This window comes from Myiozetetes cayanensis, unplaced genomic scaffold, assembly GCF_022539395.1.
Source record: "Myiozetetes cayanensis isolate MyiCay16 unplaced genomic scaffold, myiCay2020 scf4, whole genome shotgun sequence".
Classification (NCBI taxonomy): Eukaryota; Metazoa; Chordata; class Aves; order Passeriformes; family Tyrannidae; genus Myiozetetes; species Myiozetetes cayanensis.
In genome coordinates this window covers 50,097,678-50,109,364 of record NW_026087631.1, presented here as the reverse complement: position 1 = coordinate 50,109,364, position 11,687 = coordinate 50,097,678, and the positions used below count along the sequence as shown (strand labels likewise).

Sequence of the window (11,687 nt, the reverse complement as noted above, 5' to 3'; positions counted from 1 at the left end):
ACAGAGGACAACTCTTCTTTCATCCTAATGTGTCCCAATTCAAATTCTTATCAGCCCCAACCCCAACTGACACCAGGAAGTTGTATCCTTTATAAACCATATCCATTACCCCTATGTTAACTGTGGGCTGAGCTTAGCCAAAGACCCCAAATCACACTCGAGATGGCAAAGCATTATGTGATGCCCAAATCTGCCTGTAGAAGCCCTTTTGCAACCCCCCCACAACAGAACTCTTCAGCTTTGTCTCTCTTCTAATCTTAACCCTGGCCAGGTATCCTTTAAGGTAGACCTTAAACATGGAAAACCCAAACTGTGGCACAGATGAAAAAGATCCAGGACAGAACTGATTTGGCAGCCCAAAACCTTCCCTTGGCAGCCTGCCACTTCACCTAGATCTCTAGGTTTTGTCTCTCTTTGAACCTTAGTGCTAGAAGACCTTTAACACCAGACAGACTGAAATGTGGCTCAGATAAAAAGGTTCCCAAAGAATTCCTTCTGTAGCTCAGATCTTCTCTCAGCAGCCCCACTTCAGCTAAACCCTTAGAAACTGTTCCTTCCTTGTCCTAAAAGTGCCCAAGGCCTTAACCCCAGACAAACCTAAACATGGCCCTGATTCAAGTCTTTGAGAGTAATTCTTCTGCAGAACTATCCCTAGCTAGTCCCTCTGCAGATCCACTACAACTAGAGCCCCAGTAATTGTCTCTCTTCTAAGTCTAAAATTGCCCAGAACACACTTCCTGCAGTCCAAACTCTCCCTTGGAAGCTTGTCTGCAGTGCCATGTCACCTAGACCTAGAGATTTTGTCTCTCTCTGAACTCTAAACCTACCTTTAACTCCTGCCATGTGCTTTGGCTAATAAATAGTCAAAAAGACCAAAATAAAAAATTCACAGGGAAGTTTCTTTGTGGCTGAACTTTGCCTTGCAGCCTTATTCCATGTACGACCCTAGGATTTGTCTCTCATAAATGTAATGCTAACCATAGCCATGGGCTGACCCTTAAGCACAGGTCCCATGCCACAGCCAAGGTTATTAAGTCCTTTTGCAGCCCAAAACTTCCCTTCCCAGTCCATTTGTAGCCCCACTTCATTGGGCCCCAGTGTTTTGTCTCTTTCTTATCCAGTAAGTCTATCTGTGAGTAGCCAGTCTTAGAGTGACAACCCCAGCTGTTGCCTGCTCTCAGATGAGCAAGCCTTCAAAGAAACTCAAAACTGAGCAAGACCTCATCTTACTCCTTCCCTCTCAAAGGGGAGAGCTTCAACAGCGTGTGCACATGTGTGTACCTGCTTACTGTTTCAGTACCTGCTCATGGCAAGAGCCCACTTCCAGTAATTGTCCTTCTCAAAAAGGAATCATGTTAAAAAAGACTTTATGGTGCTGGAGCATATCCAGAGAAGGGCAATAAGGATTGTAAAAGGTCTGGACAACGTATCTAATGGGTAACGGCCGAGAGAGCACAGTCTCAAGAAGAGGAGACTCGGGGGGACCTTATCACTCTATACAACCACATGAAAGGAGCTTGTGGTGAGGTGGGGGCAGGTCTCTGCCTGCAGTGAGAAGAGGAAATGGCCTTAAACTGAGGCAGAGGAGATTCAGAGGAGGTATTAGAAAATGTTTTTTACTGTTAGGGTGGTAAGGCGCTGGAATACGTTGCGCAAGGAAGCCATGGAGACACTATCCATGGAGATGTTCAAGGGATGATTGCTTCTGATGCTGGGTATTGGCTTAGTGGTTACAGAGACAGTGCTGGTGGGTGGCTGGGCTGAATGAACTTTAAAGTCTATTCCAGCCTTGACGATTCTGTGATTCTGTCTTCCGAACTTTTCAGGGTGCAGGCATTTCAGCCCGTTCGTGACCTCGGATTTATCCTAGCACACCTACAATCCTAACTGGTTTAGCCAGATACTATACTTTTGACACGCTCCTGAACAACAGCTCAATTACAGTCGGCCAGCTACTAGAGAAAGCAAATCACCCACGGCCACTCCCCCCTCGGCCTCCACCATGCCCGGCTGTACCCGCTACCCAGCGGCCTCTCCATGCCCGGCTGTACCCGCTACCCAGCGGCCTCCACCCCGCCCTGGCCAGGCCTACACCCCAGCGGCCTCCACCATGCCCGGCTGTACCCGCTACCCAGCGGCCTCCACCATGCCCGGCTGTACCCGCTACCCAGCGGCCTCTCCATGCCCGGCTGTACCCGCTACCCAGCGGCCTCCACCATGCCCGGCTGTACCCGCTACCCAGCGGCCTCCATGCCCGGCTGTACCTGCACCCGTGGCTGTACCATCCCGGCTACCTGCTACGCGGCCTCTCCATGCCCGGCTGTTCCCGCTACCCAGCCTGCCGCTCCTCCTGAGGGCGGAGCTGGCCCGCGCTGGCCCCGCCCGCGTAGCTCGCACATGCGCCCCGCGCTTCGCCCGGCCGGGCCTCTAGGGGGCGCGTGCCCGGGAGCCGTGGGGAAGTGGCGCGGGAACTGCCGGAAGAGGCCCTACCTTCCCCTCCCCTCCCCTCCCCTCCCCTCCCCTCCTCCTCCCCCTCCCCCTCCCCTCCCTCCCCTCCCTCCCCCTCCCCTCTCCCTCCCCTCCCCCTGCCTTCCCCTCCCCCTCCCTTCCCTCCCTCCCCTCCCCCCTCCCCTCCCTCCCCTCCCCTCCTCTTCCCTCCCCTCCCCTCCCTCTCCCTCCTCTCCTCCCTCCTCTTCTCTTCCCTCCTCTTCCTCTTCTCTTCCCTCCCCTCCCCTCCTCTTCCTTCCTCTTCCCTCCTCTTCCTCTTCCTTTCCCTTCCTTCTCTTCTCTTCTCTTCCTGCCGCTCCTCGGCCCTTCCGCTACATCCCGGGCGCTTCCGGGCTCCATCCGGGGGACGGGGTGACGCTCTGCCGCAGGAGCTGGTCTCCACTGCTGGCCCCGCTCAGTGCTGATCGCGGGCCCCGCCCGCGTGCCTCCGCCCGGACTTGGCGTGAGTATCCCATGGGGATCCCGTGTGGATGTGACAGGGAGAGAGGTGCCGAGGGTCGGTCCCGGGCCGCAGGGGTGGCGGTCGCCCCGGACACCTCCCGGCGGTGTCACTGGGGACTGTGGGGGATCCGTAGGCCGGGCTCCCTGCACGGGCACTTGGTGGCTCTGCGAGAACGCGCTGCTTTGGAAACGGTGCCCGCTGGGACAAACTTATGAAGCTCTTTCTGGAGAACCTGGTAGTTCCTGCCAGTGTAACCTCTGCTAGAAGGCACGGTAATAGTCGCTGTCGCTGCTGTGAGCAGGCGGTGTTGCTGCGCTGTTTTGGTGTGGGGAAGGTAACTCCTCCACTGCTTCTATTCCTCGTATTTACTGCTTCAAAGGCCAAATGGTGTTTCTTCTGCACCTTTTTGGATTCTTACGAACGGCCCTATTACTGGCTAATTGTATCCATAAACTGCTTATGTATCCTGAGGGAGCTGTGGAGAGTGCCTGGTCTGTTAAGAGAGGAACGAGGCGTTTTAAGGGTTGTTTTGTCTCCTAAAAATGGAAAAGTTTAGACAACACATAAATAATCACTCAGATTAAGCGTAAATGTCAAGTGACTTTGTTCTCATGAAGTTTGGTTGGTTCGTTTGGCAGAATTGAAAGCGAACACCCAAATAATAACTTACATTAGTACATAATGCTTTCCCTCACCCACCCCTCCAAAGAGGGGGGGAGGGGGGAAAGAGGAAGAACTGTGACAACATTAATCCTTATACTTTTTTCATGGAGCTATTGCAGCAATGCCTATGTATGTACTACAGGGTTTTCACTCGTGTGGGTTGTCATCACAGGAAGTAAGGAACAAAGTCAAGCCCAAGCACATAAATTCCTTGTTACTCATTTTCCTATGCTCTGTGCTAATGCTACCTGCAGTGACAGTCAAAGCTGTCCCGGGAAGTTGAACATAGCCAGTTTTGGCAGAATGAATTCTAAGTTTAAAAGGGAGTGAACCTATGTTTTTTATCACAAAGGCCATTCAGTAAAGTACTATATGTATGATATTCTTAAAGCATGAATAGATTATTTGCAATTCCTGTCATAATTTGGCTGCTTTTTTATGTGTTGTGTCATGAAAAAAATATAGGTTGTGATCAGCTGCATCTTCATGTTCTTACGATGTAGTCAAGTATTTCTTCCCATATACTGTGAATCTTATTGTGGAATGTTTGATTATGAAACATGTTCCACTGTAATGTGTTGTTTTTCCTTGAGATGAACACTCTTACGCTTTGTGACATGTAATTTTTCAAAAATTAAATTTAATATGGAGGGGAGCAAATAAAAATCCACTTTTAAACATAAATAAAGTAAGTAGTAATTGTGAAACTTGAGAGTGTACAGTATTTTTGTTTAGTTTCTTGTCCTGAAAAGCAATAAAAGCTAGCCTGCAATCACAATTCTCTGAAGCAATTCCTGGAAGTGTATTCTAGATTACTTGAATTTTTAAACCAAGAGAATAAATGGTAACTAGTATTTCTTTTTGCCTAATTTTAATGCCATTTTTTCCTTTTTTTTTTTTTTTAATGTAGGTGAAAGGATACATGTTCACTTCAAGTAGAAAGGAGCATGTTCCCAAATTTTTCCAACTTGGGTCATCCACCCTTCCCGTCAACGCATCAGCAACAGAGTAATTTGTCCAATATACTTCCCATAAATATACCTCCTACTCTTTTTTCTCACCAGCAAACTGTTGTTCCTCCGCTGAATTTTCGCACTGCAGTGTAAGTACAGTAAGATTTGATAGGCAAGATTGGGGTTGAAAGAACTGTTTCTGTTTATGGAGGATGGTTTTTAACATTAAACTGCATTGAACTTCAAAATTAGGAAGATGTCACCTGTAAAACAGAGCTGTATAATTTCTGTTGGTGACCTGCAAGTCTTAGCACTATGCATAGTGCATGAAATGCTGTTGCACTGACTGTTAATCCACAGTTCAGTTTTAAAGGGCTTCAATTGTATTTGTTTGTTGGGATGAACAGGGAGGAAATGCGAAGGGGAAGAAACATCTATTCTTGGGTCTGTATTTATAGATGCTGTAGTGTTCTTTAGGCTTTTGAATTTAACAGTGCCTTACTTTAATTTCTTTGCTAACTCCTTTGTACAAATGTGCTGTCAAGAATGACAATTTTCTGTTTTTTAATGAAATACATATCATATACTGAAATATGTTTTCATTTTGAATAAAAAAGAAAGACTTATTGCTTCTAAGAGATAAAATGACAGGACTTGTAGAGTTTAGTTTTCATTTAATAATAACTACCAACTAATAAAAAACATCTTATCTTATGAATAATAGTTATGGACTGTAGTCTTTCTAGAGCTCTTTTGAGTGGGAACCTTGCAGCTACTCCAATTGTTACTTCGACTGCTACACTGCAACCAATGACTTATGGAAATGTCAGTCCAGTGTCTACATCAGGTGCCCTCAAGTCATTTCAAGGAAGAAAGTAAGTTCTTTGTGTGTGTATGACTAACAATGGTTTTAATATACCCGTGGTGAAATTCATCTAGTATCAATTACTTAGGCAACTTGAGTTATGGTAGAAATTGCAATACTGAGTACTTTTTTTTATGAAACAGGTCATGTGAAGCATTCATGTTTTTGAGAGTCTTGGTACTAAAAAGTGACTTCCTATACCTAGGTTTTCTCTTCCAACAGCTGTAGCCTTGCAGAACTGTGATTTAAGTGGGTTTTTTTAATGCTACAATAGATTGTAATCTGTGTGTAGTTGGCTATAAACAGATGTGTGTCAGCAAATGTTCTTTTCCTGTTAAAGAGTGCACCCTAAAGGTTTTATGGGAATTGTCATGTTTTTCATGACACATTACATGTTTTTCCTGATTTTCTTAATTATATGATGCTTTATTTTTCAAATACAAAATGTTAAATTCAAGTGTATACATAAGGGTTCAGATGTAGTAGTTGGTACATGTTTGTAATAATTCTGTGAATCATCTGAGAGGGAAGAAAGTTTATGTTACCTGTCTTCAGAACTATTTCTTGTATGCTATTTCTCTTTCAGATCTAACAGATGAAAAAATAAGTACAATATGTTATTAAGTTATAGCTGAGTATGTTACTAGACCATGAACTAAGGAAGTTTCTGTTTTCATGCTGCATACATCTTTTCCTCTTGAACAGTCTGTTTTATGCAAGGCTGTGCCGTGTTGAGAGATATGCAGCCAGCTTAACCAAACCTGCCATTTGGGTTTAATTGGTTAGTGCAGACACATGCCTTAAAGCTTAATCAGTTCAGTTCTAGGGTAACTGCACTTCTGCAGTTGAGTGGTCTCTTTTTCCATTGCAGGTTTGTTTCTCATAATATCTAAGATTGGCATGCCTGTTCTGTAGAATACTTGCTTTTAATGAAGTAGGTATGTCATTAGATGTTGGTTTTTGAACTTTTTAGAAACTGTCTTTTAATCATATGTTGAAATTTGCAAACTAGTGGAATTACACTCTCTCTCTCTCTCAATCTCTCTCCTCCCCACCCCGCCTCCCTGTAGGAGACAAAATGAACAAAGTGTTTCATATAATGTCAAACGGCAGCGGATTGATTCACAGAATTCTGACACAACTGTAGTTAACCAAGGAGTGCCTTTAGCAGAGGAACGTAGACACTCCTTCCCAGGACCAATTTCAATTCAGTCACCACCGTTCCTCGCTCGTGACTCACCAGCTTTAGCTAGATGTGTCCCTCCTCTGCGAGATACTTTGTTTCCAGACCCTGCAGAAGCCAGGCTCCCTCTGGCCAAAGATGAGGTAGTAACTTTCTGTGCTTATGCTTTCTTCTGCCTTACTAGGCAGAATCCAGAGGTGCTGTTGGAGACCGCAAAAATTTGTGCAAGGGTTTTTGACAGTGTTACAGGGTCTCTTATTGCTGAGCTGTCTTTAGAAGAAATATCAATAAATGTGTCTGCTGCTATAGTTCTGTGTAACCTCTTATGTGGGCTTGGGTTTGAACATTTTTGTGGGGGGTAGGGAGAGTTAGGGTGTGGGTTTTACTTGTGTTGTTTGGTTTCCATACTTATGTCAGGAAACCTATATGTCTGCTCCAGAAAGTAAAAATTGGAGGAATGGTCCATTTTTCACATGATATGAGGGGACAGAGAATCCTGATTTATAAAAAGACAAACTCCGTGGTAATATGAGAGACGTGCATTCTGAATAAATACAGTTTGGGGCCTGTAAAGATGTCCTCTACCTCTTTTCAAGAGGACGTAAAAGTTATGGTTGTAGCTTTTCTATAATAATAAAAGAGAATGCCTTCTTTAGATGGACAGTGTAGCTTCAAACTTTTCTTGTTTTAAATAAATACTAAAAACCTATGTGGCTAATCAGTCTTGATACTTTATTTGCATCCACATAAGAGAGGCTTTTTTTTTTTAGTATAAACGTGCCTGCTTAGTGTAGCATGTAGCAGTATTGTGAAAGGAAAACAGTTAATACCTCCTTCCAGCAAAGATCTGACTACTTCTTTGATAGTTTGTGTGGGATAAAAAAAGAAAACTAATTTAAATTGGGTTTTTTTAATAATTTTTTCACCCTATTACTGGTAGGCAAACTGTTGACATTAAAGTCAGCAGAAGGAGTCTCTAATCTTTCACTACTAATTTCTTGAGAGGCTGCTGATACTGATGACGCAAAAATTTTTTTCCTTTGGTAGACATTTTATAAAAAATTGAATGAATTTTAATTTAAGAACTTAGCAGAAGTGACTTTGAGGGTGGTAATATGAAATTCAAGTACTGTAAAACTCTAGACAATAGAGAAGGTAATGTGAAATGATGCTGGTTTTTGCATTAAAAAAAATACCTTCAGTGTTTGTTTCTTGTAATTGCATCTCTGATGGGAAAGAATGTTCACTTCTCTGTATCTTTACTTTTTGGATGTGTGTGTCCAGTTAAGTCAACAGGTTTTGGAGTTGTTTCAAGCATGTCGGCAACAGGCCTCTGATTTGGACAGAAAAGAACTCTGCAGAACAGAACTCCAGAGAGAAATTCAACTCATTTTTCCACGTAAGTTTTGAATTTGATTATTTAATACTAGTTTGAATGTTCTTCAGGTTCACGGTTTTTCCTTCCTCTCAAACTGTTACATGTCACATCGTGGTTATCTTCTGTTATTTTTCTATTACAGAGAGCAGACTTTATTTGGTTGGGTCTTCTCTGAATGGATTTGGCACTCGTAGCAGTGATGGTGATTTGTGCTTGGTGGTTAAAGAAGAACCAGTAAGTTATTTAAAACTATAGAGGTAAAACAAAGTCTGGCTTTATATGTGTGCTGTTAAAAGGCTGGATTCTGAAATGATAAACAAATGGTCAAATCCTTCTGATTTACTACTATATTTTTACATTCATAATAGCTATGAACTGTGGGCCCAGTAATGTTGCAGATATAAATTCAACCCTATAAACCTAATAAAACTTTAAAAAGTAAGATTTGCCTTCAATTTGTGAGTGAAAAAAATTACAGCAAAGCAGAAGTAAGTGTGTAGAATGAGGAGGAAAATTGTTTAGAGAACTCTAACTTATTCTAGATGCAGAAACAACTTTTAGTAAGTCCGTTTTTTATACCATTATTTTGATTCATAGCTACCTATTTTAATGAATAGGTGTAGGAAGGAATTTGGTAGGCAAAAATATCTTAAATACTTCTAGTGATAGAAAATGTTATGAGTGGAATTTTGCTTGAGAGAAAGGATGTAACAGAAAAGAAATCTAAATAGACCATAATCTTGAAAGAATTGAAGCATCATTTAAACAGAAGGAGAGCACATTTTTGTATAAGTGGGGCTAGATTTTCACCTAGTTTGTGAATTTTGAATATTTGGTAATTATTTTGAATAATAAATATAGATTGTTCTGTCTGGCATTTGCCATGGTAAATTTATATCTAGGATGTAGAATGTGTTGATGTAAATGTTCATGTCTTACTCAGAGAATTAATCTTATGTTAAAAGCAAAGCATGCTTACTTGGAACAGTTAGATGAGAGATATCAACTTATTTCTTTAATTTTAATATCATATTTCAGGTGAATCAGAAGACTGAAGCAAGACGTATACTCAGCTTAGTCCAAAAACTCTTCAGTACTAAACTTTGTAAGTTCCTGGCTACAGTGAGGTGGTAAGATTATTGGCAATTCTGGAAGAAGTATTGATGCATAATTGCAACTGTTGTATGTGATTGCATGTTGTCTAGCTTCTAATCACAGTACTGTTTGAAGCAAAGCTAGGAGTATTTAGTAATGTTACTTGGTGCTGGTGATGGTAAATACGAAAACATAATGGTTTTCTTGAAAACTAGTGAACTTCAGTAATAGGAAATATCTCAAATAAATTTTTAATTGTGGAACACAATGAGAAGGGAGTAGATTTCTGTTTGGGAAACCTCTGTTAGTGAACCTTTACTCCTCTTTTAGATTTCAGTGCTTTCCTGGAAAAATGCTCTTTAAGAATTTGTAAAATAAGATATTACTCACAGTAGACCGTATAGAATTGATTTTCTGGGCAGGGAGGCCTTGATAGGTGTGAAAAAATTACCTTAGGTGCCTAATGAAGCAATCACTAAATGTTGATAGTACCAGCACATACAGATAAAACAGATTAATTTGTTGTTTTTCCAAACTGTAATTTAGACTCCCTTCAGATGAAAAATTCACACAGGTAGTTCTTAATTTAAGTGTGAAAGCCTCCTACTTTAGAGAGGCTTTTGTATCATCCTTTGAATTGTAAAAGATCCAGACATTTACTGACTTTATCACCCTGCTTCTCAAACTTGTGATACCTTCTTTAATGCCAACTTGTACGGATGTTCTGAACAATCCTGCAGTGCTAAAAGGAACAAACCATAAATTTAAGTGCAGTCTTCAAAATTTCTTCATTGGCAAGTAAGCACACGCAGATTTTAAGAGACCACTTGGAAGAGATATTTGATAGATCCTTTGCAGAATAGGCATCTGATATTTAATGCTTATTGCTGTTGTATATTGATATTTGCATAAGGAGTCCAAAACTTAATCTGGGTTTTCCTGGAGTGCAAAACTTTCCAGTGCTTCACACAAGAGAATCGAAATAAACATAGTTTGTCCAAACATCAAAGCTAACAAATTATGTGCCAAGATGTAAGAAAAACAACAAGAGGAAGAAAGATAAGATGTTACTTAAGTTCTTGTTCTGGTTTTATGAAAGAGTTAAAGGACAAAAACAAATAAGGAGGAGATTTGGAACATAGGTAAAGTTCAAGAGCTTTTTTAACCTTTTTCCAGATAATTTCAGGTTTTTTTACCTGTACCTCTCATAGCATCTTCCTCTTTGTTGTGCGATGTTCCTGTATATTCCAAAATAAGGGCAGCTAGAGATGTGATTCTTTGTTTATTTCCCCTTAATTCCATGATTACCAAATGAAAAAGCATTCCAAGTGCTGATTAGATCAGCCTCTTTCACCATTTGTGTTAGGTATATCAACATCAGAACTTTAAGGCCTATCTCTTATCCTTTATATACAGTTAAATGTGGTTGTTAGATTAGTATTTCCTTCTAAGAGGTTTGGGAAGTGGATTCAAAATTTGGGTAAGCTCAATCTTATTTCAGTTTCAGGCTTGCAAAAGGTAACAAGTTTGAGCAAGGCATTTTAGCCCATGAGAGCAGAGTCTCTTAGAGCAGTGGCTTTTCTGTGTTGTCATTCTGCATCTAGAATAACAACTGAAATGAAAATGTATTCTGGTTTTGAATAGTCTAATCACAGAGAACAGTAGGAAAAGGCTTTTGGTGTTTATTCACTGTTTTTGTGGGACTTGTTATATATTATGTTTCTCCTAATGCAGAGACGTGGGGATAGCAGATATGTCATCCATTTCTAAGATTAGCTAAGTGCATGTAAATTCTTGATTTATTTGTTCAGATACCTGCACATACATTTTTTTATGGTATTGGCTAACATTCCCAGGAATGTACGCTCAAGTCAATGTCTTTAGAAATGTGAAACATTTATTTGGAGTGATAACTGAAGAGATTATAATCCAAACCACTGAGAGTAAATCTCAGACTGAGTACTCTCTTCAGATTCATCTGTGCAGGATTCATTTGAAAATCAACTTGGCGGTATTGGGTTGACTGGTGTTTACTATCTGCGTAAATAACAATGAGTTCTTTTTCTCTTGGATTTTCAAATTGGGTCATTAGTGTTGAGACTGGGGTATCTGAGTGGAATCTGCCTAATGGTTGTCTAGTAGGAAATGTGCAACAGCTGTGATAAGCAGGGGACTTTGAAGGACTATGCAGTTAGGTGAGTGAATTCAAAAAAATCAGCAGTTCATTCATCCTGTGCTGGATTGTACCTTCCTAGATTCGTCATGAATGTGATCAGACTTTTGTGTTGCCTGGTTTCTCCTTCAATAGTATAACCCAGTGAATGAGGCCACACTACATGTCCAGGATGTCAAAGATCTTTTTGGCGTATACTGTGTTTGGGCTTAATGTTTTGTCCAATTCCTAATCTTCTATTCTGTAAAAGAAAAGAGAGAATTTAGCTGTTTAGTCTGAAATTGTACATGAATAAGTTATTTATGAATCAGTGCTTAGTCTTCTTTGAAGCCATTATATTTTTTTTTGCTAAGCTGAAATGGTATTCATGACTTTTTCACAGACATGCCCAAAACTGCAGAGCAGCCATGTAGATTTCTTTATATGT

General features: G+C 41.1%; 1 protein-coding gene across 4 annotated transcripts in view; it reads left to right on the top strand.

The window, feature by feature from the left end:
* Positions 1-2,754: 2,754 nt before the first annotated feature.
* TENT2 (terminal nucleotidyltransferase 2) overlaps positions 2,755-11,687 on the top strand; it is a 41,324-nt gene continuing 32,391 nt past the window's right edge. The window contains exons 1-7 of one of the 4 annotated variants that reach the window (XM_050329060.1): positions 2,755-2,950; positions 4,524-4,715; positions 5,313-5,441; positions 6,502-6,757; positions 7,899-8,013; positions 8,135-8,226; positions 9,031-9,097. In XM_050329060.1, the coding sequence (XP_050185017.1) occupies positions 4,561-4,715; positions 5,313-5,441; positions 6,502-6,757; positions 7,899-8,013; positions 8,135-8,226; positions 9,031-9,097 (814 nt within the window). In that variant the 5' untranslated portion in view covers positions 2,755-2,950; positions 4,524-4,560. Of the gene's footprint in view, positions 2,951-4,523; positions 4,716-5,290; positions 5,442-6,501; positions 6,758-7,898; positions 8,014-8,134; positions 8,227-9,030; positions 9,098-11,687 lie in introns of those variants that run through there. The other 3 variants (XM_050329062.1, XM_050329059.1, XM_050329061.1) reach the window with 3 other exon arrangements.